The sequence below is a fragment of the Rattus norvegicus genome, chromosome 1 (assembly GCF_021556685.1).
Source record: "Rattus norvegicus strain SHRSP/BbbUtx chromosome 1, alternate assembly SHRSP_T2T, whole genome shotgun sequence".
Lineage (NCBI taxonomy): Eukaryota > Metazoa > Chordata > Mammalia > Rodentia > Muridae > Rattus > Rattus norvegicus.
Genome location: NC_141534.1, coordinates 174954987 through 174980516, shown reverse-complemented (window position 1 = coordinate 174980516; position 25530 = coordinate 174954987). Strand labels below are relative to the sequence as shown.

Sequence of the window (25530 nt, the reverse complement as noted above, 5' to 3'; positions counted from 1 at the left end):
GCAGGGCAGAACCTCCACATCTGCCATGTAGGTGGGAACAGAACCTATACACAAAATACCTCTGATATACAATATATCATGAATACACTATATTGTAGTAACATGTGGCACAAAGGCTATGAGAGTAAACAACAAATGCCTAGTTTGATTTAAGGCCTACTCCATGGCATGGAACCCCTACCTGGCAGTGCTTGGATGACAAAGAACAGATATTACATAGCCCAGACAACTAGGGTAAAACTAAGTACTACTGGCCAAATAAAAGTAGAAATAAAATGACATTGATACTCTGCTATATTCGTAGATCATACCTTATAAAGTCACCAGCAGAGAGGCTTCCTCCTGTAGCTGATGCCAACAAATGAAGCCACCCACAACCAGACATTACACACAGAGAGAATTTGGAAAACACAGCCCTACATGGAATGTCCCCTCTAACTTCCCCTCAAAGCCATGGTACCCCATGAAAGAGGAGGCTGAGGATCACAGAAGCCAGAGGAGAAAGAATACCAGGAGAACAAAGCCCACTAAACCAATTGAACAAAGGTGATATGAATTCACAGGGGCTGTAGCATTAAGCACAGGGCTTAACTGAGTGTAAAACAGGTCATCTGAATAAATATTATAGAATTCAGTTTAGTATGTTATATGAGATTTCTGAGTGTGTTAAGAGGTGGGTCTCTGATTCTTGTGCCTCCCCTTTGGGCTTTCCCTCCCATTGGTTTGTGTTGTCTAACAACAGAGTGATCAATTTTATCTTCCTTTATTTTATTTTTTATGTTTTACTGTTATCTCTTAGAAGCTTATTCATTCCTAATGAGAGACAAAAAGGACTGGATCCTGATAGGACAGGAGGGAAGGAAAAGCTGGGGAGGAGAGTGGTAAGGAAATTTTAATCATAATATAATGTATTAGAATATAATGCATGAGAAATCTCCTAGAAGACAAAATGAAGGCCATCCTAATGAAGTCTTCAAGGGAGGATGAGATCCAGCTGGCCATCTCTTGTCACCAAACAAAGCTTCTAGTTACAGGGTTGAGATATATAATATAATGTAGGAGAAAATATAATATTAAGGCCACCAAAGAAATAAACCATACAAAAGACATGCAGAAGTACATGTAAGCCCCGTGTAAGTTCCATGGTAAGTCCCATGGCTAAAATAACCCTAGAAAACTGAACCCCTACATCCTCATCTTCATAGGAGTGAGATCACCTCAATTATCCCCAGGAGTATGTCCTTAAGGGGCTCATTAAGGCATTGAGCTCAACAGAATGCTAAAAAGAAAATTTGCTGCTTTGATAGAAAACAGGGAATTTGAATGATCTCTTGAGTTGGCTGGATATACCACAATAGGAATCCTGTTCAGAACACGGCTATCCAACCACCCATACTTCTGCCTTAAAACTGTAGGTTTCTATAAAGTAGAAGGTCATATCTTTCAGGTTAAGGTCATGGATAGCAATGTTTATTTTCTGTTAAATCCCATGTTTCATTAACTCATTATTTATTCTATTTAAACACAAATATTTAAATATTTGTTCTCCCTGGAATTTGCCCCACAGATTATCCCCCATTCCACCCCACCCTGGCACATCAAGTCACCGCAGGACTAGGTGCATTCTCTCTCTGCCAGCCCATACAAGGCAGCCCAGTTTGGGAACAGGATTAACAGGCAGGCAATAGATTCAAGAGAAGATCCAGTTTTTCTGGTAACAATATGAATATCAAGCTTCACAGGGTCCTATATCCAGCCCATGCTTGTTCTTTGGTTGGTTGCCTTGTCATCATGAGTCAAGGCTCTTTGACTCTCTTGATCTTCCTATGGAGTCCCTATATCCTTTGGGTCTCTCAATCCTTCTAACTCTTCCACAGGAATCCCTGAGATCTATCTAATGTTTGTCTGTGGGTCTCTGCACCTGTTTCAATTGGTTGCTAGGTGGAGCCTCTGAGAAGACAGTTTTGCTAGGCTCCTGTCTGCAAGCATTAATTAATTAATATTGTCAGGGATTAGTCTATGCCCATAGAATGTGTCTCAATTTGGAATAGTCATTGGTTGGCCATTCCCTCTGTCCTGTTTCATCTTTGTCCCTGTCCATCTTATAGGCAGAACATATTTTGAGTCAAATTCTGGTAGGACCCTATCAACATGTCTCTGCCTCTATTATGCTGTCTTTATATAATGTTTATATTTTTTATTTACTGATTACTTATTCAGTTTACATACACCTCACTGCCCCTTCCAGTTACTTCTTCCATATTCCTAACCCCTTCCCTTTCTTCTCTGAGTGGGTGGGCCCCTCTGGTATCTTCAAGTCTCTAGGAGGCTAGGTGCTTCCTCTCCAACTGAGGCAAGACAAGGCAGCCTAACTATAAGAACATATTGCACATAAAGCAACAGCTTTTGAGACAGCCCCTCCTCCAATTGTTTAGGATCCACAAGAAGGCTGAGCTGCACATGTTCTACATATGTCCAGAGTGGCTTAGATCCACACTGTGTATGCTCTTTGGTTGGTGGTTTAATCTCTGAGAGCCCCAAGCATCCAGGTTATTTGACTGGGGACAGGGACAAAGATGAAACAGGACGGAGGGAATTTGCTGTAAAATTATATATATATATATATATATATGTATAAATATATCTGTATAAATATAAATGTATAAATATATATATATATATAGCTGTCTTTTAGCCCGCACTAGATCAGCACCATATTGCCCCATAACATCTGGTAAACATCTTCATCTCAGTCAGCAAAGCATCCCACCTGCTCTGTTCCATCCCATGTCACACTGCCGAAGGCTTCTCTCTGAGCCTGGCAACAATCTCTCTACCTATTTAGTTGCCAAGGCAGGTTGTCACCATGCCAGAATATACATCTCAATTCCATGGTGGCCCAGTGTCTCCATCGCCACAAACTCTCTTAAACTTAAATCACCATATGAAAGAACACATAACACAATAACCTCTGATCCAAGTCCAGTGACAGGCCTCGTTCTGTCTTGTATCTGCCTTCACCTGTATGCCATCCTACGTTATGTAATTTCAATCCTTTGAATCCTGCAATCCTTCCTCCTGTTCTTCCATATGAGTGCCCAATCTCCTCCTCCATTTGCCTGTGGGTGTTTACATCTGTCTACTCAGCTGGTGAGTGGAACCTCTCAGAGGACAACCGTGCTAGACTCCTATCCGAAATTACAACAGAGTATCATTAATAGTGTCAGGGTTGTGTCTCGATCTGCACAAGTTATTGTTTGTCCCTTCCCTGAGTCTCAGCTCCATCTCCAATCCCTGCATTTCTTGTAGACAGAATACATTTTGGGTCAAAAGATTTGTGGGTAGGTTGGTGTCCTTATCACTGTATTGGGTTCCTTCCCAACTACAGGAGGCAGCCTTCCCAGGCTTTATATCCCCAATGTGACACTCCCATTGATTCTTAGGCATCTCTTCCATTCCAGGTCTCCATGTCTTCCTGGAGATGCTCCCTATCTTCCTCCCCTGTCAGTTGCAGATCTCTCTTCATTCTGATGGCTACCAGGCCATCTCACCTTTCCCTCCTTGAACTCATCCCTAATCTCCTAACTATTCCTCTCCCCCTCAGTTCCCTTCCTCCCTCTACCTTAAACTACCTCAATTCCTCCTTCCAAGTGAGACTCAGACATCTTTGCTTGGGTTCTCCTTCCTGTCCAGCCTTCTTTGGTCTGTAGAATGTAGCATGGATATTCTATATTTTGCAGATAATATCCATTGATAAGTGAATACATACCATTTAGATTTATGGCTATGGTCAATGCATAAATACCAAATTGAAAAAGAATAAGGATAGAGGAGGACTGTAGTAGGCTTACCCATATAAACAGACTACACATACATAAAAATACATATAAGCACACACAAATTATTGTTTCAAGATATTTGATATAATTGGTCCCTGAATTTACATACACAGAGGAATAAAAGATGAAGAGAAGTGGCAGGAAAGATACACATGAGGGGGAACATAGACAAAGAGACAGAGACAGGACAGAGGCAGACACAAAAAGAGACAAATAGACAGACAGACAGACAAACACACACAGAGAGAGAAAGAGAGAGAGAGAGAGAGAGAGAGAGAGAGAGAGAGAGAGAATAGGTTAAAGAGAATAGAGTTAAATGTCCTTCCTCTTCTGAAGACCTCTATCATAAAAAAAAAGAAAAGAAAAAAACCTGTTAGTTAATTGGATGATGACCATTCAGATTGTAAGGAATTAACTATCTTAGTCAATGATTACTAAATACTATTCACATCTAAAATTACAATTAAGGCACGCCTTGAACTAATTATGTGGTCACCATATCCTAATCAGATTCACAAATAATATTAAATGTCTTAATGGTTGATTTATTTAAAGTAAGTGATGAAAGGGTTGGGTTGAATCCTCACTATCAGTGAAAAAGAAGGAAGTGGTAGATTCATGGTGACCAGAATTGCAAACCATTTATCCATTATTAGAGTAAAGACAAAGGAGGGAGAGATAAATTACTTTCAGGCTTCTGAATCAACAAACTGATGACTTATGTGGCTTGCTACTGGAAGAGACAGAATTGGGAGTTAAAAAGAGTGAAGAGAAGTATAAATAACAGTGTTATAAATAACAGTGTTAATTTTTATCATTTATTCATAACCTAACATTCTGTGGGAGGTTACAGAACAATTGTAACCAACACAAACTAGGTTAAATTTATCATTTCTTTTATTACTTTTATTTTTAAGGTCCAGACATTGCCTCCCTCCTGGTTTTCCCTCCTACACTTCCTCATTCTATTCATCCTTCCCCTGTCTCCAAGAGGATATCTGTGCCGTGCCACCAGAGCTCCCCAATACCTGGGGCATCATGTCTCTTAAGGGTAAGGCACCTCTTCTTCCGTTACGGCCAGAAAAGGCAGTCCTTTGCTGTGTATGTGTCAGGGGCCTCTGACCAGGTCTTATATGCCTGGCTATAAGATATCTCAGTTTCCGAGATATCTCAGGTCCAGGTTAGTTGAGACTGTCGGTCTTTCTATGAGGTATCCCTCCTCCTTAGCTTCTTCCATCCTTTTCCTAATTCCACCACAGGGGTCCTCAGACTTCAGTTGGGACTATTTGTCTCAGTTAGCTGTTTGTTGGGCCTCTCAGAGGACAGCCATTCTAGGCTCCTGTCTGTAATCATGCCATAGCACCAGCAATAATGTCAGGCCTTGAAGCCTCCCCTTGAGATAGATCCCAAGTTGGGCTTGTCATTGGACTTCCCTTCCCTCTGTCTCATCTCCATATTTATGTCTGCAGTTCTTTTAAGCAGGAACAACTCTGGGTTTTTGACTGTGGGATGGCCACCACGTGCCTCTACCTGATGCCCTGTTTTTCTACTGAAAATGGAATTTACAAGTTTCCTCTTCCCATTGTTGGGCATTTAATCTATGGTCCTTCTCTTTGAGTCCTGACAGTCTCTCACCTCCCAGGTGTCTGGTACATTCTAGAGCCCCGCACCTCACAGCCCCCAAAGTTGCATATTTCCATTCATTCTGCTGGCCCTCAGGGTTCTCTCCTGTCTAATCCCCCTATACCTGATCATGTTTCCCTTTATCCTTCTCCCTCTCCTCTCCCATGGTAAAAATGAGCATCCCACCACAAGAATCTACAGACTCAATACAAAACCCATCAAAATTTCAAAACAATTCTTCAAACACATGGAAAAATCAAGTCACAATTTCATGTGGACCAAGGATAGTGAAAACAATTCGTTTTTAATTGGATATTGTATTTATTCATATCGCAAATGTTATCCCCCTCCTTCCAATCTGGACTAGTGCCCTGAGCAGACCTTGAGCTGTGGCTCTGCACTCATTCCCACAACATCCAGAGGAAGCTGAACTTCCAGGTGTTCTAACGAGACCAGGATCACAGATGAGGAGACCTGCCCCAACACGTGGAATAATTGGGTCCCCTGGGGATCCAGGGACTAAGGAAACCTCGCCCAGTCAATGGCTCAGGTTCCTTCAAATTTGAACCTGTTCCCAGAGCAGACCTGTGGCACAGGCTCTGCACCCAATCCTACAACTCCCAGAGAAAGCCTGACTCCCAGGTTCTATGAAACACCCAGGATCACAGAGAGACCACAACATATACCCCAGTACCCAGAGTTACTGGGTCCCCGAAGATCCAGGGACACAGTAATCCCAGCCCAACCAGTGGCATGTGTTCCTTCCTGTCTGAACCTGGACACAGAACAGACCTGAGGCGCTGGTTCCGCATCTATTCTTATCATACCCAGAGGGAGCCCAACTCCCAGGTGCTCTGAAACACAAAGGATCACAGGTTCACAGGGTCACAGAGGAAGCTCTACTCCCAGGAGATTGGACACAACAGGAGCACGAGAGCTCTGACACACTCAAGATCACAATTTAGGCCACATCTTTCTCAACACCCGTCTTTACTGGGACACCCACAAAAACCAGGAAAAAAATCCCCACCCAGCCAAAAGCACAGGTTCCGTCTAGCTTGCACCTGTGCTCAAAGCAAACCCAGGGCTCTAGCTCCTCACACACTCCTGCAACACCCTGAGAAAGCCTGACTCCATGGAGCTCTGACACAATAGGATCTGAGGAGGTTGGCCAACCAGGATTGAGGATCCCAGATACAACTTGACTGCCAGGACCTCTGACACATCCAGGATCTCAGGATCACAGATCACAGAATCAGAAACAGCTGGACTCTGAGGAGTTCTGACACAACCATGATTACAGGAGGGACAGGCTCCAGTCCGAGACAGCAAGAGCAAGTAGCAGAAGAGAAAACAAGCTGGCAAGAGGCAAGCACAAGAACATAAGCAACAGAAACCAAGACTGCTTGGCATCATTAGAAACCAGTTCTCCCACCACAGCAAGGCCTGGATACCCCATCACACTGGAAAAGGAAAATTTGCATTGAAAATCACATCTCATGATGATGATAGAGGACTTTAGAACAGACATAAATAACTCCCTTAAAGAAATACAGAAGAGCACAGGTAAACAGGTAGTAGCCCTTAAAGAGGAAAGACAAAAAAATCCCCTAGAGAATTATAGGAAAACACAACTAAACATGTGAAGAAGTTGAATAAAACCATCCAGGATCTAAAAATGGAAGAAGAAACAATAAAGAAATCAAAAAGAGAGACTCTGGAGAAAGAAATCCTAGGAATGAAAGTCAGGAGTCATGGATGCAAGCATCACCAACAGAATACAAGGGGTAAAAAAGAAAATCTCAGGGGCAGACGATACCATAGAAAACGTTAACACAACAGAGAATGAGAATTCAAAATGCAAAACCTGCTAACCCAAAACATTCAGGAAAACCAGGACACAATATGAAGACAAAAGCTAAGGATAATAGGTATAGAAAGAGTAAAAATTCCCAACTTAAAGGCCCAATAAATATCTTCAACAAAATTATAGAAGGAAACTTCCATAACTGAAAGAAAGAACATACAAGAAATCTACAGAACTTCAAACATATTGGACTGGAAAAGAAATGCCTTCCATCACAAAATAATCAAAACACCAAATGCATAAAACAAAAAAAGAATATTAAAAGCAGCAAGGGAAAAAGGTCAAGTAACATACAAAGGCAGACCTATCAGAATTATAGCAGATTTCTAACCAGAGTCTATGAAAGCCAGAAGATCCTGGGTAGATGACATACACAGCCTAAGAGAACACGAATGCCAGTCCAGGCTACTGTACAAAAGCAAAACCCTCAAAGAACTAGATGGAGAAACCAAGATATTCCATGAAAAAAATTTACACAGTATCTTTCCAGAAATCCAGTCTTACAAAGGATAATACATGGAAAACTCCAACATAAGGATGGAAACTACACCCTGGAAAAAGCAAAAAAGTAATCTCCTTGCAACAAAACCAAAAGGAGAGAGACACACAAACATAATTCCACCTCTAGCAACAAAAATAACAGAATGCTTTTCCTTAATATCTCTTAACAGCAATGGACTCAATTCCCCAATAAAAAGATATAGACTAACTGAATGGACATATAAACAGGACCCAGCATTTTGATTCATACAGGAAATGAACCTCAGTGACAAAGACAGAAACTATCTCGGAATAAAATGGTGAAATTTTTTTTTTCAGGAGAATGGTTCCAAAAAACCAGCTGGAGTAGCCATTTTAATATTGAATAAAATAGAATTTCAACCAAAACTATCAAAAAAGATAAGGAAGAACACTTCATACTTGTCAAAGGAAAAAACAAATTTTATTACCTTTCACTTTTTCCCCTCTGCAATCCTCCTATCACATCCCCCTTACCTTGCTTCTATGAAGTTACTCTCCCACCCACCCACCCACACACTCATGTCTGAGTGTCTTAGCATTCCTCTACACTGGGGCATTAAGCATTTACAGGCCCTCTTGGTGCAAGAGGTCCTGTTGATACAAGATAAGGCCCCTTCAGCTCCTTCAGTCCTTCCCCTAAATCCTCCATTGGGGTTCCTGTGATCAGTCCGATGGTTGGCTTTGAGCATCCACATCTGTATTGGTCAGGTTCTGGCAAAGCCTCTCAGGAGACAGGAATAGCAGGCTCCTGTCAGGTAGCACTTATTGGCATCAGCTATAGTATCTGAGCTTGGTGTCTGCATGTGAGATGGATCCCCATGTAGGGTAGTCTCTGGATAGCCATTTCTTTAGTCTCTGCTCCACTCTGTGTCCCTGTATTTCCTTTAGACAGGAGCGATTCTTGCTTAAAATTTGGAGATTCGTTGCCCTATCCCTCAACAGGCAGCCATGCCTAAACCCTGGATATGTTCTCAATTGGTTCTCCCTCCTCTTTGTGACTTATTTCAACTAATGTTATCACCATGGGGTCCTGAGAGGCTCTTGCTTTACTGGCATCTGGGACTTTCTGGTTGCTACACCCAGTTCCCCATCCCCCATTACCACACACCTCTGTTCAATTTCCTGAACCTCTGTGCATTTCCATCTCCTCCCATACCTGATTCTGACCCTCATTTCCCCCCTCCCTCTCCTTGCTTTCTCTCAAGTCCTTCCTACCCTCTACTTCCCTTGATTATTTTGTTTCCTTTCTAAGTAGGACTGAAGTATCTACACTTTGGTCTTTCTTCCTCTTGCACTTCATGGGGTCTATGAGTTGTATCGTGGGTATCACACGTTGTTTACCTAATATCTACTTATCAGTGAGTACATACCATGTGTGATCTTTTGTGATTGAGTTACCTCACTCAGGATGATAATTTCTCATTTCATCAATTTGCCTGCAAATTTCAGGAAGTCATCATCTTTAATAGCAGAATAATATCCCATTCTATAAATGTACCACATTTTCTGTGTCCATTATTCTGTTGAGGGACATCTTGGTTGTTTCCAGTTTCTAGCTATTATACATATGACTGCATGAACATAGTGGAGTATGTGTCCTTATTACTGTTGGAGCATCTATGGGTATATGCTCAGGAGTGGTAGAGCTGGGTCCTCAGGTAGTACTGCAAGACTGATTTCCAGAGTAATTAAACTAGCTTGTTGTGGGATGATGTCACAGGTGAGGCAGGTACAAGATAGAATGAGGCCTGTCATTGGACGAGAAGGAAGGGTGGATGGGAGAAAAGTTTGAAGGAAGAGGAGGAGACAGGAACATAAGGGGGGGGGAGAGGGGAGAGTAGCCAGCTGAGAGAGACAACATGGAAGCTGACGGTAAGATTCCATGCTGTTTTTCAATTAATTCAAGCATTCAAAACTCTTTAATCAGTGGACGCCATGCATAAGAAGCACCTTCAGGAGATTCCAGACCAGAGTAGCAACGTCACCACCAGCTTCACGTGGGGATGGGATTCCAGCAAGACTTCTGAACTGCTGTCAGGCATGGGTGTCTCTGCCTTGGAGAAGGAAGAGGTGGACAGTGAGAACATCCCACATGGACTGCTCTCAAACCTCTGCCACCCCCAGAGCCCTCCAAGGAAAAGGCTAAAGAGCAAAGCGAGTGACAAAGACTTTGTGATCATCCGTCGGCCTAAGCTCAATAGAGAGAACTTTCCAGGTGTTTCCTGGGACTCCCTTCCAGATGAACTGCTCCTGGGGATCTTTTCCTGTCTGTGTCTCCCTGAGCTTTTGAGAGTCTCTGGAGTTTGCAAGAGGTGGTACCGCCTCTCGCTCGACCAGTCTCTCTGGCAGTCTCTAGACCTCGCAGGCAAAATCTGCACCCAGAACTGACTGTGCGCTTGCTCTCTCGAGAAGTTGTGGCCTTCCGCTGCCCACGGTCGTTTATGGAGCAGCCACTGGGTGAAAGCTTCAGCTCTTTCCGTGTACAGCACATGGAACTGTCGAACTCAGTTATAAATATGTCAAACCTCCAGGGGATTCTGTCTCAGTGCTCCAAGCTGCAGAATCTGAGTCTGGAAAGCCTGCAGCTTTCAGATCCCATTGTCACTACTCTTGCATAGAATGAAAACTTGGTGCGACTGAACCTTTGTGGGTGCTCTGGATTTTCAGAGTTTGCGGTGGCCACCCTGCTGAACAGCTGCTCCAGACTGAATGAACTGAATCTCTCCTGGTGCTTTGACTTTACTGAAAAGCATGTGCAAGCGGCTGTGGCACATTTACCAGACACCCTCATCCAGCTGAACCTCAGTGGTTACCGAAAGAACCTCCAGAAAACAGATCTTTGTACCGTAATTAAACGATACCCCAACCTCGTCCGCCTCAACTTAAGTGACAATATCATGCTAAAGAACGACTGCTTTCCCGAATTTTTTCAACTCAACTACCTCCAACACCTCTCGCTCAGCCAGTGCAATGATATAATACCTGAGACTCTACTTGAACTCGGAGAAATCCCCACACTAAAAACACTACAAGTTTTTGGAATCGTGCCAGATGGGACCCTTCAGCTACTGAGAAGCTCTTCCTCGCCTGCAGATTAACTGTGCCTATTTCACCTCCATTGCAAGGCCAACTATGGACAACAAGAATAACCCGGAGATTTGGGGTATCAAATGCCGACTGACTGAAAAAGCCCAGTTGTTTATGAAGTGCTTACCGCAAAGCTGTGTCTCCTCTTCCTCTGGAAGGAGGACACAAGCAGCCGATCCACGTGGTGGAGACCTTGGGTACTCTTCCTTTGGTTTTGCCTTCGCCTTCACTTTACATGTATGTTAGGGAACCATTTGAGAGGGACAGCCATGAAGTGTTACTTTTTCAGAAACAGAGAGCTGTTTCTGGCAGTGCTGTGCCCTAAGGGCCTAAGCGTTAGGTCTTTGGAAATTTTAGGTGAGCCTATTATTTCAGGATGCTTTTTAAAGGTGAGGCAACTCTTCTAAGTGCCCTTCTGATTAAGTCTATTTAGAATCGAGTTTTTTAAATTACCCCTGGCTTACAGTCTTCATGGTGTATGTCATTTTATCTATTTAATTATTCAGTATTTTATAAAACTTGACTTTGAAGAATAAGCTATATGTATGGTGAACTGGACAGAAAGCAACAGAGGCTGGAAGCGTTGGAGGTGGTCTTTTCTGGGAATTAGCACATTTCAACTTTGTGTGCAGGTATAAGGTTAGCTTAACAGAGAGAAGTACATTCCTGCATGATGTACCTTAAACTCTAAATGAGAAAGGACACAGACACACACAACCAGAGCAGGAAGTTAGGATTGGTGCAGGATTTGAAACCTCAAAGGGTGTTCACTAAAACTGGGTTAATATGAAGTATCCTTTGCTGTTTTTAGGAGTTATGCTATGTTTCCAGGATCTTAAATTAGGTAAGGAAACCCTACTTGTGTGCTTTTTAAACTTTATAATCAACATATGTTACAATCTATGTGTGGTTGTTTAGCTTTTTAAAATTACTTACTTTGTTTGAGGAATGCAATATTCTAGTCAGCACTCTGGAAAGCCAGATAGAATTCTGAGCTGATCGGGCATGCTGATGGTTCCTTGGAAACTACAGTTATTTTTATATCACTCTGAAAGCAAGGACTTGAAATTCTTTTTAGTGATCTTTTACAGTGATTGCTTGAAACTGCCCATTAGGTTACTGGACCTAAAGTTGTTAGGTAGAATGGATTTCTGTCCATCAGAAACGCACTGGAAGCGTGGGCAGGTGCAGCTTCAGAGCAGGTAGCATGGCTTACACTTCACATGGATGCTGAAGGATCACTGGGCATTAAACCTTTTGATAACAGATGTGTCTTTTTAGCTCTTGATACACAGAAGCAAAAGGATCAAATTGTGTTTCTTAGAAAATGAAAAAAATTAAGGCAGTTACCTCTAGAGTGTTTCAGAGCTGTAATCCATTTCTATTAACCTCTTCTTCAAAAACTGTTAGTTAACCACGTGAAGTGCCCTCATCTGCTCAGACCTACAGAACGTTTTAAGTGTCACACAAGAAGGGTCATGCTTCAACTCCCTAGTAGTTAAAAGAGTGCTACTACTTGAAACTATTGTTTACACATTAGTGATGGGCTGATGGCAGACTCTGGTTGGACCCTGCCCTCCGGGTGCCCTCAGGTGCCTCAGTCAGTACCTGTTCTTCGTTACACAAGTCCAGCTGGGAGCTATTTTGCCAACATGTCACAGCACTCTGTATTTTTTGTATGTGATTTTTACTTTTATACACTGATTTTAAAATAAAGTACATTTTTATAAGAACAAAAAAAGAGATTCCATGCTGTACCTTTACAGGTTGTTATGAATGTTCTTAAGGGATGGATGTGATGGGCTTTGTATGTTTAGGTGGGCAATTATATCTTATCAATTGGTTCAGAGGTTGTTGTATTGTGTGGTTTATCTTGTGGAAAATTGAATTTGGGAGAGTGTGTGGCATGCCACGGAGTTGGGATGTGTGTTTCTGGCCTGGAAACCTGCCTTGGGAACTACATAAGTAGAGGTATTACTGCCAGCCTCAGAGAGAGGCCTTTGGTAGTGTGATACGGGATGGAGCAAAGCAGATGAGAGGCTTTGCTGGCTGAGACTTAAGGTATCTAGCAGATATCTTGGGGCACTGCGATGCCAGATCTAGTAGGGGATAAAAGACAGCATTTTATTTTTTATATTTTTACAACAGCAGCTTTTAATCCCACCAACGATGGAGTACTGTTCCTCTTTCTCCACATCCTCACCAGCATCTGCTGTCACTTGAATTTTTGATCTTAGCCATTCTGACTGGTATGAGGTGGAATTTCAAGGTATTTTTGACTTACATTTCCCTGATGACTATGGATGTTGAACATTTCCTTAGGTGCTTCTTGGCCATTCAATTAATTATAAGGAAATAACTAATTTCCTTAGTTTAGAATTCTGTTTAGCTCTGTTCCCCATTTCTAATAGTTATTAGATTCTCTCAAGTATAACTTCTTGAGTTCTTTGTACAGATTGAATATTAGCCCTCTATTCAATGATATGTTTGGTGAAGATCTTTTCCCCATCTATTGGTTGCCATTTTGTCCTATTGAGAGTGTTCTTTGCCTTATAGAATCTTTTCAAATATACGAGATCCCATTTGTCTATTTTTGATCTTACAGCATGAGCTGTTGGTATTCTATTCAGGAAGCTTTCTCCTGTGCCCATGTGTCCGAGGCCTTTCCCTACTTTCTCTTCTGTTAGATTCTGTGTATCTAGTTTTATGTGGAGGTCCTTGATCCATTTCAAATTGAGCTTTGTACAGGAAGATAAGAATGGATCCATTTGCATTCTATATGCTAACCACCAGTTGAACCAGCACCATTTGTTGAAATGCTGTCTTTTTTCCACTGGATGGTTTTAGCTTCTTTGTCAAAGGTCAAGTAACCATAGGTGTATAGGCTCATTTCTGGGTCTTCAGTTCTATTCCATTGATCTACCTGACTCTGTACCAATATCACGCACTTGTAATCACTATCCCGATATAGTACAGCTTGAGCTCAGGGATGGTGATGCCTGCAGAGTACTTTTATTGTTGAGAATTGTTTTTGCTATCCTGGATATTTTGTTATTCCAAAGGAATTTATATTTCACTTTCTAAATCTTATGAAAAAATGAGTTGGAATTTTGATGGTAATTGCATTCAATCTGTAGACTGCTTTCAGCATGATGTCCATTTTTACTATATTAATCCTGCCAATTCATGGATATGGGAGATCTTTCCACCTTCTAGGGTCTTCTTCAGTTTCTTTCTTTGAAGAGTGAACACTCTTGTCATACAGATCTTTCACTTGTTTGGTTAGAGTCACCCAAGATATTTTATACTACTTGTGACTATTACAAAGGGTTTAATTTCCCTAATTTCTTTATCAGCCCATTTATCCTTTGAGTAGAGGAAGTATATTAATTTGTTTCAGTTAATTTTATATCCAACCACTTTGCTGAGGTTATCAATTGTAGGAGTTCTCCGGTGGAATTTTTAGGGTCATTTAAGTACACTATCATATCATCTCCAAACAGTGATATTTTCATTCTTCCTTTCCAATTTGTAAAACTTTGATTTCCTTATTTTGTCTAATTGTGAAAACAATTCTTAACAATGAAAGAACTTCTGTGGGGAATCACTATCCCTGACCACAGCTATACTACAGAGCAATAGTGATAAAAACTTCATGGTATTGGTACAGAGATAAACAGGATAATCAATGAATTGAACTCTACAGTGGAAAGAAAAAAGCATCTTCAATAAATAGTGGAGGTCTAACTGGCAGGGAGTATGTAGAAAAATGAAAATAAGTACATATTTTTCACCTTGAATATACCTCAAATCCAAGTTGATCAAGAACCCCCACATAAAAATGGCTCGCAGAATCTAAAAGAAGAAAAAGTGGGAAAGGATTTTTGAACTCATTGGCTTGGGGAGAAATTTCCTAAATGGAACTCACATGGCTGAGGTTCTAAGTTCAAGAATTCATAAATGGGACCTCATGAAACTGAAAAGGCTTCTGTAAGGCAAAGAACATAATCATTAGGAAAAATCAGCAGCCTACAGATTGGGAAAAAAATCTTCACTAACCCCATATCTGTTTGAGGGCCAATATCCAAAACATAAAAATTCAAGATGTTAACCTCCAAAACCTCAAACAACTGATTCAAAAAATTGTGTATAGAGCTAAACAGAGAATTCACAAGAGGAATTATGAATGGCAAAGAAGCACTTAAAAAGGTTCCAAGTCTTTAGTGATCAGGAAAATGCAAATCAAAACAGCTCTGAGTTCCACAGTACTCCAATCAGAATGGCTAAGATCAAAAACTCAGATGACAGCATATATGGGCAAAGGATAAGGAGGAATACTCCTTCATTGCTGGTGGTTTTGTGAACTGGTACAACCACTCTGGAAATCAATCTAGAGGTTCCTCAGAAAATTGGAATAGATCTACATGATGACCTAGTTTTACTTCTCTTAGGAATATATCCAAAAATATCCTACCATACCAGAGGGGCACATGCTCCACAATGTTTATAATGGACTTATTTGTGATAGCCAGAAGCTGGAAACAAACCAGATGTCCCACAGTGGAAGAATGGTTTCAGAAAATGTGGTTCTTTTACACATTGGAACACTGTTCAACTATTAAGAACAAGGAAATCATGAGTTTTTTAGTCAAATGGATGGAACTAGAAAATACCATCCTGAGTGAAGTAACTTAGACCCCAAAGGGCATGAATTGCATTTACTCACTAATATGTGGATATTGGTCAAAAGGTTCAGAATACACATAATACAAAACCTTTTTGATATACTGAGAGAAACTTATTCTCTAAGTTTCACTCTATAAGTTCTGTAACTATGGAGGACTGTAATTAATACAACCATTGTATTGGTGGTGGTTTAAATTGGTATGGCCTCCACAGAATCCTGTATTTGAATGCATGACCAATGGGGAATGGCGTTTTGAGAAGTTGTGGTCTTATTGGAGTACATGTGGCCTAGTTGGAGGAAATGGTTCAGTGTCAAGGATGGCTTTGATGCCTTTATTAATTATGCTCAAGCTATGCCCAGTGTAACACAGTCTCCTTCTTCTGCCTACTAAGGCCAGTAGGGCAAGGGCCGCATGGGAGATTGGACCTAGAACAGGAATGAGGTTGAGATATGTCTAAATCCCAAAAAATCTATACATGGACTGACCCTGGGCTCCAACCTCATAAGTAGCAATTAATAGCCTAGTAAGAGCACCAGTGGAAGGGGAAGTCCTTGGTCCTGCCAAGACTGATCCCCCAGTGAACATAATTGTTGGGGAGAAGGCGGTAATGGGGGAAGGATGGGGAGGGGAACAAGCATAGAGAAGGGGAGGGGGAGGGATTAGGGGGATGTTGGCCCAGAAACCAGGAAAGGGAATAACAATCGAAATGTAAATAAGAAATACCCAATTTAATAAAGATGAAAACAATCCCAAGAATCTCATCTTGAAACCAGCAGGAAAAAGGATAGTGCCTTCCCTGTTCTGGTCCTGCATGCTCCAAGGTACATAAAACTATGACTACCACATTTACCACTACCATTGAGATAGTCATGTAGCTTCATGGGCAAATTACAGATTTAAGTGTGTAGAATTCTTCTTCATGTAAATGAAGCATTCCTAACACCTCAGCCCCAGTCAATAATGTACACTCATTAAAAAAAAAAAAACCCTACCAACATTCTAAGGCTTTATACAGCCCCTATTATCCCCAAATAAAGATGTGTTTCACTGAATACTGTGTAAAGGATCTGTTTCACTTTCTCCTGATAAAGAGGATCTGTAACACCAAAAACAGTAACACTATGGCACTTACTTGGCCTGACTATAGTAATGTTAACTCATGTGCCTTGATAAGCTTAATTCCTTTCATCCAGGATTGGCAAGTAACAGCATCTGGATACCCAAAGAGCAGCAGTATTGCAGGTCCAATGATACCTAACTAGAGAGCCATATTTTTGAGTTGGTATTATAAATATAGTTTCCCTGTCATTTCTAGGAGACATAGTCTCACAGCTGACTCCTTTGCCCTCTCTCTTTTTTTAGTATTTATTTATTTATTTATTTATTTATTTATTTATTTATTCATTGATTCATTCATTCATTTATATTGGATATATTTCTTTATTTACATTTCAAATATTATTTCCTTTCCTGGTTTCCTGTCCATAAACCCCCTATCCCCTTATCCCCTTCTCCTCCCCCACAACAGTGTTCCCCCCCATCCACTCCCCCTTGCCATGCCCCCTGACATTCAATTTGCAACCCCATAAGAACAACAATGCCAACCAACCAAAACTCCCAGGGACTAAGCCACTACTCAAAGACTATACTTGGACTGGCCCTCTTTCTTTTACAATCTTTCAGACCCTCTTTTGAGATGTTCACCAAGCCTTAAGTGCAGGCCTTATGTTACACACATATCCATTGGGCTGGAATCACCATAATCATTTGAAGTCTATAGTATAACCAGTTCTGTTTTTCTGTAATTGTCTTAATCTGCTGCAAAGGGAAGCTTCTTTGGTGTTGAGTAAGAACTTCTCTTTTCTGTTTGTATTGCAGATCTAGTAAAGTGGCTGTAGCAAATTCTCCTCTAAGATGCATAGCCTGGATAGTTGGTTAGGTTCTTAGATTGGACACAATTTTGCCTCCCGCTGATCAGAATGCTGAGAGAGGGAGAAATATTCTCTCAGAAATGAGGTCCACAATGTGTTATCCAAATCAAGGCGGCCAGCATTGAAGGAATATACACATAAGGAATAGTATGTGAACTCAGAAGATTATATTTACATATTCATGCCCTTAAATATAACTAACAACAAAAGCAAAAGAAACAGATCATCAGTTTCAAAGGGAATGGAAGAGCATTACAGAGGTTGGGAAGAGAAGAGAGGGAAGTGATTTAATTGCATTTTAATTAAAATAAAATTTTTCTGAGAAAATGTGACATAAAACACAAAATTAATGATAAATGAGAGCAGTGAGTTTAGCTTTTTCAACCATCTCAACCATAGCTATCAGGAAAGCATACAACAAAAGTTTGCTTTGCTGCGCTAGTTCACATGACATCGAATAAAAGGAACTTAATGAGAATCAGGATGCATGAGCATGATTTCAATACCATGAAGTCAGCCTTGGTTCTGGCATGACATGGTGTATGAGAATCCGGATTAAGTTGTCAATGTAATCTGTCCTTCTTACTACTTTCCATATTTGGTATTCATTCTCTAGTGACTATTACACTGAAGTCTAAATTTCCTAAGAGGTTAACTTTCCTTAACATATGTACAGCATTCACTATGTTTCTAGAATACAACTAATTTTAAACACATGTTTTTGAAAGGGAGAATGAATGCATGAATGATTTTCTTATATCTCATTGTGAAAACTCATTAGTGAGAGTCATCCAAGCTGTAGATTATAGCATCCAATGCGACCTGAGTCAAAGTCCTAAATTATGACTTGAGCCATGAATACATTTATAAGTCATTTAAACTCAAACTGTTCCCACTCTCATCTATATAATGATGATAGGATGTATGATTATGAATGTAAACAAATACTTAAGCTAAGATAATGTCTTATTAATATAATCCAACTGATAGAATCCTTGCCTTGCATACTTACAATCATGTTCTAGATCCACAGTACCATATAAACTGAGTTTTAAATACATGTCAGTTAAGTACACGAGACATAAAAATAAAAGATCAGAATTTCATAACCTTACTTAGCAAATTCAGAGTCAATCTGGATTATGTTAGCCTATATTAAAAAGAGAAAGAAAATTTATACATATACAACTTAGTGAATGATGCTTTCTTTGACAGCTGTTTTGTAGGTTCTGTGTATGAAGTATGCATGTGTGATTGTGGTTATGTTTATGTGAGTCCAGGTGCCAGCATACCATAGTACATATACAATGGACAGAATTCAAATCACTATATTTCCTAATTTGTCAAAGTTTGATACAGAGATTTTTTTCTGTCATCCACTGCTCCATACACAGGCTAGTATTCCAGGGAGTTTGCAGTGATGAACCTCTCTTTACCTCATCTCTGCCAACAGGGTCAAGAGACAATTGAAATGAAAGTTGACTGATGCTCAGTGGTCAACCACTTTTATCAAAGAAATATCAAGGGCACAGTGTAGAACGTAAAAAAAGCAAGATTAGCAATGGAATGGAGATGAATCTTCAGGTGGAGGATCACTAAGCCTTCTTTTCTCCCTTATAGCATATAAGATTTACCAGCTGTTACCTATCTGAAGTATGAATTTTGAATGTTAAGTCTTATCTTGAAAACATCAATACCTCCTTCTTTGCACTACTTTCTAGGTAAAAGTCACATTTTACACACTTGCCTAAAAATATTGTGGTGGCCTCAAGTAATTATTGAAGTCTGTATTACATCCCTTCCTATATTCACTAAAACTCCTATATTACAGAATATGTTACACTAACCACTAAAATACTAAAAGAAAAATCCAGATACATAAATGAGAAAAGCCAAAATAGTTTACTTTTATACTTCACTTATTATCTTCTAACATGAACTAACTTAAATCAAATATGAACTTTGACGATTTACCTAAGATTATTTGTCATCCTGTGCCTCCCATGAATACCAAGTGAACGTGTATCAATTCTCACATAAGGAGGAAAACAATAATTAATAATAATGAATTCCTTCAAAATTAATTATGTCTCTGTGTGAAATCAATTGCTTAGTACTCATTTGGAATGATGTAATGATCCCTGTTGCATTCAACTCACACTGGAATCCAGATCCTCTGCAGGGACTTCTCCTTGGTGACAAACAATGACAGTAGAAACAATTTTGAAACTATAAAGCTATAGTAACTTTTAACCTCTTACTTTAAAATGAATTTTTATTTCAAGAGGTAAGAGTTTTTACTTTGCTTGTTAATAGAGATACTTTTTGAAATTTTACCAAAGTTTGCAAATATCGCATAGAAAGAAGTCAAATGGGATCAAGCAAATATGTAACAAAATGAAAATGAAATTTGTGAAATGAACTTATATTTACATAGGCAAATTATTCAGAATGACTAAGATTCTTTTTTTACTTTATTGAAAATAGATTTTTTCCTCATACAATATACCCCAATCACAGTTTCTCCTCCTTTCACTCTTCGCAACTACCCTGAAGTTTTCAAAGATTCTATACTTATCCATCGATTGGTCAGATAAGAAACCAACATGGCCTTGAAACATATACACATGTATCACTCAGTCATAAATCTAAAAAGTTCTATACCTTTCAAATGTTTCTTAATGTAAGTGAATATCTTATGCAAAACCCTCCTTTGTTTGTAGGTTTTCCAGCATCAGATATCATACTGGACAGATTAAAAATGTAAATATAGAATGTGAAAGATGAGAGAAAATCTGCCCCTTGTTGGGATAACCTAGATACTTCTCTTAACCTCTTTTAGTTTGAATATTTATTGAGCAATTTCACCCTTAAAATTATGTAAATTAATTCCTTCACACTCTAGTTAAAAAACACTATAACACTGGAAAAGATTTGGTGAGTTTCAATAAAAAATTAGAAAAAATGTTGCATTATTCATATTTTATATGATGAAATTGATATTCAAATTATTTCAAAGATAATCTATTTAGATTCATTTACAATATTATTGTGCTTACAACAGGAAGTTCCATTTATACATTTAGTGTGACTTTCATTCTATTTCTTCTCAATTCTGAAAAGAAATTTATTATCTTTGTAAAAGCTGATGAAGACATGACCTTATTTACAGAACTGATAGATATTATGACCAGTATCACCAACAAAGCACCTTTCTATATATTAGTCATTGAAAACTCGAAATGCTACCTGTTGTCTGTCCTTACTTTGTATGGACAAAATACGTGGCTACTCTTTATTTATAGTGTGCTTACTAAAGTTAATATATTTAATATATTGAGTACAACCTGCCTTATGTTCACTTCTAATTCACTTTTTAAAGTTTCATTAACTTTTATTTTTGTGTGTAAGAATGTTGCAGGCATGTCAATATATAATCGTGCACCACCTGTATTCCTGGTGCCTGTGAACCAAACAAAAGTCCACTGGATCCCCAGAATTTGAACTACAGAATGCTAGAGATCAAATCTGGGTTCTCTCCAAGTATAAAAAGTACTTAACAATTGAACCACCTCTCCATCCCCATTAGTGTGTGTGTGTGTGTCTGTGTGTGTGTGTGTGTAACATGAAACTCCTTTCTTCTGTAAAATGGAAATAAATAAAGAAATAAAATAAATAAACTAACATTACATAGATATAAAATTGAAAATGAAAAATTTTAAATCCTGTCCTGATGATTTAGTAAGCATTCAAAAGAGTTAGTAATTAAATAATCATATGATTTTAGATCTTAAGTCTTTGTTTATACTTATAAATCCATTGTTATTAAGACTCATATTATTGTACATATATCTGTTCATCTGTGTGAGGACTGTGTAGGAAACATGACATATATGTATAGACCAAAGGCCAATAATCAGGAATTGTTTCTCTCCTCCCATCATCTGATTTACAATCAAACTCTGGCTATCAGGTGACTTTATCACCAGGCAAAGTCTCATAATTTTAAATCTACAGCTTTGATGGCAATTAAGTATGTTTTACTATAAATGTAAGTAGACATTATTTATTTATAACACATGTTTAGCATTTCTGCTTAAATAATTTTTAAGTCCTTAATTTGCACAAATGTATAAACAATGAATTCCAGAGTAAAAACAACCATCGTTGATCCAATTTTTGAATAACAAGTTAGATTGTAATGCTTTATATGTCTTTATAATGAAATGAAGTGAACTATTTATAAATCTCTTCCTGTTCTGACTCCATTACAGACTTCATCTGGCAGCAGCTATATTATCCCATGTCTTGGCTAGAGAATGGGAACCATACTACAGTGGCAGAGTTCCTTTTATTGGGATTAACAGATGACCCAGTTCTTAGAGTCATTCTCTTCACCATCATTTTGTGCATCTACCTGGTGACTGTGTCTGGGAACCTCAGCACCATCCTTCTCATCAGAGTCTCCTCCCAGCTCCATCACCCCATGTACTTTTTTCTCAGCCACTTGGCTTCTGTTGACATAGGCTACTCATCTTCTGTCACACACAATATGCTTGTTAATTTTCTGGTAGAGAGAAATATCATCTCCTACCTGGGATGTGGCATACAGCTCAGCCTAGTTGCTTTTTTTGGTGCAGCTGAATGCTTCCTTCTGGCTGCCATGGCTTATGATCGCTTCATGGCAATCTGTAACCCACTGCTTTATTCTACCAAAATGTCCACACAAGTCTGTATCCTGTTGGTTGTGGCTTCTTATATAGGGGGTTTCCTTAACGCTTCCTTTGCCATGGTTTCCTTTTGTTCTTTTCTCTTCTGTGGACCAAATATAATCAATCATTTTTTCTGTGATTTTGCTCCTTTGATTGAGCTCTCCTGTTCTGATGTCAGTGTTTATGTTATTGCTACCTCATTTTCTGCTGGCTCAGTTACTATGATCACAGCACTTGTCATAGCCATCTCCTATTCCTATATTCTCATTACCATCCTGAAGATGCACTCCACTGAGGGTCGACAGAAGGCCTTCTCCACCTGCACCTCCCATCTCACTGCAGTCACTTTATTCTATGGAACTGTTACATTCATTTATGTGATGCCCAAGTCCAGTTTCTCCATTGACCAGAACAAGATAGTGTCTGTCTTCTACTTGTTGGTGATCCCCATGTTGAACCCCCTCATTTACAGTCTCAGAAATAATGAAATTAAAAGTGCTCTGAAGAAACAGATTTGGAGGAAAACAGTTTCATAGAATGATCTTTTATTTTTTCAAGCTTAATATGATAAGAGCAATTATGTAAGATCAACGTGACCACTATGTGACATTTGGTTGCTAGTTTTCTCCTTACTCTTTTGCTTCTCAGCTCCTTTTCCTCCCAGAATGTATAGCTATTTTGTTTCATTACATTTACTATTTTGTGGTTTTATATCTGTCTTTGAAAACTTTATACAAAGTGTTTATTTTTCACCCTCTCTTTCCAATTTCTCCTAGTATTATAGCTCCCCTTCCAGAATCCATCTTTTTTGTCTGATAATACTTGTTCTGCCTGTATATACTTTGGTATGTAGGCATCTTCTGTAGCTTGGTTATCCTTCCAAAGGACAAACCCGTAAAGACAATTGACTGTCCTCTTCCCAGATATCAATTGTCAATTACTCCTCAAATAGAGAGGGACTTTATTCCCAGCTCCCAGCTCCACTCTGGGATTTTGTTTGGTTTGAACTCATACACACTGACACAGCTACCATGGGTTCATATCTACAACCATGATGTTGTGTATGGAAATAAAAAGTTTCTTTGTAGCCATCCAAAGGTATTTTTGTAGTCATCTGCCAGCTATGACTCTTTCAATCATTTCCCCCACTCCTTGACAATGATTCCTTTGCTTATAGAGGAGAGGAGAGTGATATGTACATCTCATTTAGAGCTGTGTGTTCTTTTATTCTATATTCTTTACCAGGGTTTTTGATATGTCTAGTACATGTTTTAACTCTGAGAATGGTATGAAATAATGGTTTCATCTTCTGGAACTAGCCTTAGATTCTGTCAGTTCCTGGCTACTCCCATGATATATGTGTCACTATAGCACCAGTAGGCATGTATTTCTAGGCAAGTGTTTATTGTAGCTTGTAGGGTTATTAAGACAACTTGTCTGTACAACACATATGAAATTCAAAAATACCTTTGTATTTGATTGCTTTTATTGAAATATTTTAATACCTTTCTTCCCATTCAGAATATAATCCAGGTATTCTTCTATTTTCCACTGAGTTTATACTTCTATTTATACTCTCAGTTGACTTTTCTTTCATGGGACTATAAGGATAAGGGCACTTGCAATTTTTCATCTGACAATTTCAACCCACTCTCTATACTTATAACCCCTTTCAATTTTCTTTCTCTAATATTCCTGGCCCAGGGGTATTTCTTTTCTAGTCTACACAAGTTAATATAACCCATCTTTCCTAACACTAACTCTAACATTATTAACTACTTTTTTTCTTTTCTACTATGCTTTAAGTTTTAAAATGTTGATTTTTTTTCATTCAGTAACATGTCTTTCTTGGCTACTTGCTACTAGGATACAATACTCAACAAATATATCTACATGGAATGAATGGCCTAATGGCAATTCTGTATCTACCTTAAAACAACTCCCATCTGAAATAATATTTCTGAAACAATTATAAGTTGTCATGGTAGACACTACTGGTTTTTTATATATTTTTCCTGTCTTCTTTCTAGACTATCCTCAAGCATACCAAGAAATATCTGGAAGTTTCTTACTAGTCATTAACTTATTATTTCTTAATAAATCCATGCTTAGCCAATACATTAAATAAAATACAGAAAACAGGTTGACTATTCCAACCTCAGAAAAGTGAATTCAGTGTATAGGAGGAATATAATCTTTATGTTCAAGAATTTGGGATTGACATAACTTATGTTCTAAGGTCTTGTGTAGGAGGTTTGCCTTACACTTTTATCAGACATGTTGAAATTCTTTTCAAGTCATAAAGACTGGATTGAGCTATCTGGAAAGATTTGTATACAGCTCCTTACATGAGTGTTCTTAAGAAGAAGCAAACTCTCAATGGGAAAAGTGAATACCACCAAGTCCAATCGTGTGGTTTTGATTCCATGGAACCTAAATGGTAGAAGAAATGAAATGACTCTTACAAATTGTGCTCTCATTTACAAACACATATACTAAATGTAGGAGAAAAGAAATTAAAGAAGAAGACAAATATATAATACACAGGGATATAGGGTGAAATTAAGAGTAAATTAGGAGTTGGGTGGACTGGATAAATACCTCAGTTAATAAGAATACATTCTACTCTTGCTTATTATCTTGGTTCAGTTATTAGAACCTACATTGTCTCAAAAACATCTACAATACTGAGTCTAATGGATTCAGCACACTCTTCTGCCTTCTAAAGGGACCTTAAATGTATGTGGTACACATCTTCAAATGTAAGGCACTCATACATATAAAAATTAAAAGGAAATTAATCCCTTTAAAAATGAAACAAGAAAATATTGGACATAGTTAGTCTGTAAGAAATTAAGGAATCTCGCTCCTTTACTAAGTCTTGAATTGACAATGTCTGTTCTTCTGAAAATAATGACCATAATGTTAGTAACAGATTTTACAATAATGTGCATTAGCCTGTTTCCCTACTCTACCTGTGATTGTCAACAGGAAAATAGTATGGATTGCAGCACATCTGGGCCATGAGAGTCATGTCACTCTCTCCTCTTATGATTGAAAATAGTAGTTAGAAAATTCTATCATTTAATACTTGTTAATCTGTAGAGTCCTTATTTTCTATATCTCTATAAAACTGGTTAACGTGATCTGTTTCCTGGAGACCTAGAATTTGCCTCCTAGTCACAATAGTAAAGTCATAAGAGATTTATGTAGTTTAAAACTTTTGGCCTTTTAGCTGGGGGAGTCGGGGCAATCTCTCCA

At 38.9% G+C, this 25530-nt stretch overlaps 1 protein-coding gene and 1 pseudogene across 1 annotated transcript; both read left to right on the top strand.

Annotated features, from left to right (window-relative positions):
• Window positions 1–9756: 9756 nt before the first annotated feature.
• On the top strand, window positions 9757–11056 carry Skp2-ps1 (S-phase kinase-associated protein 2, pseudogene 1; annotated as a pseudogene).
• A 10804-nt stretch (window positions 11057–21860) lies between these two features.
• Or5p66b (olfactory receptor family 5 subfamily P member 66B) lies at window positions 21861–22805 on the top strand. The gene is given in 1 exon segment (NM_001000218.1): window positions 21861–22805. A coding segment is annotated over 1 exon segment (945 nt).
• The last annotated feature ends 2725 nt before the right edge of the window (window positions 22806–25530 follow it).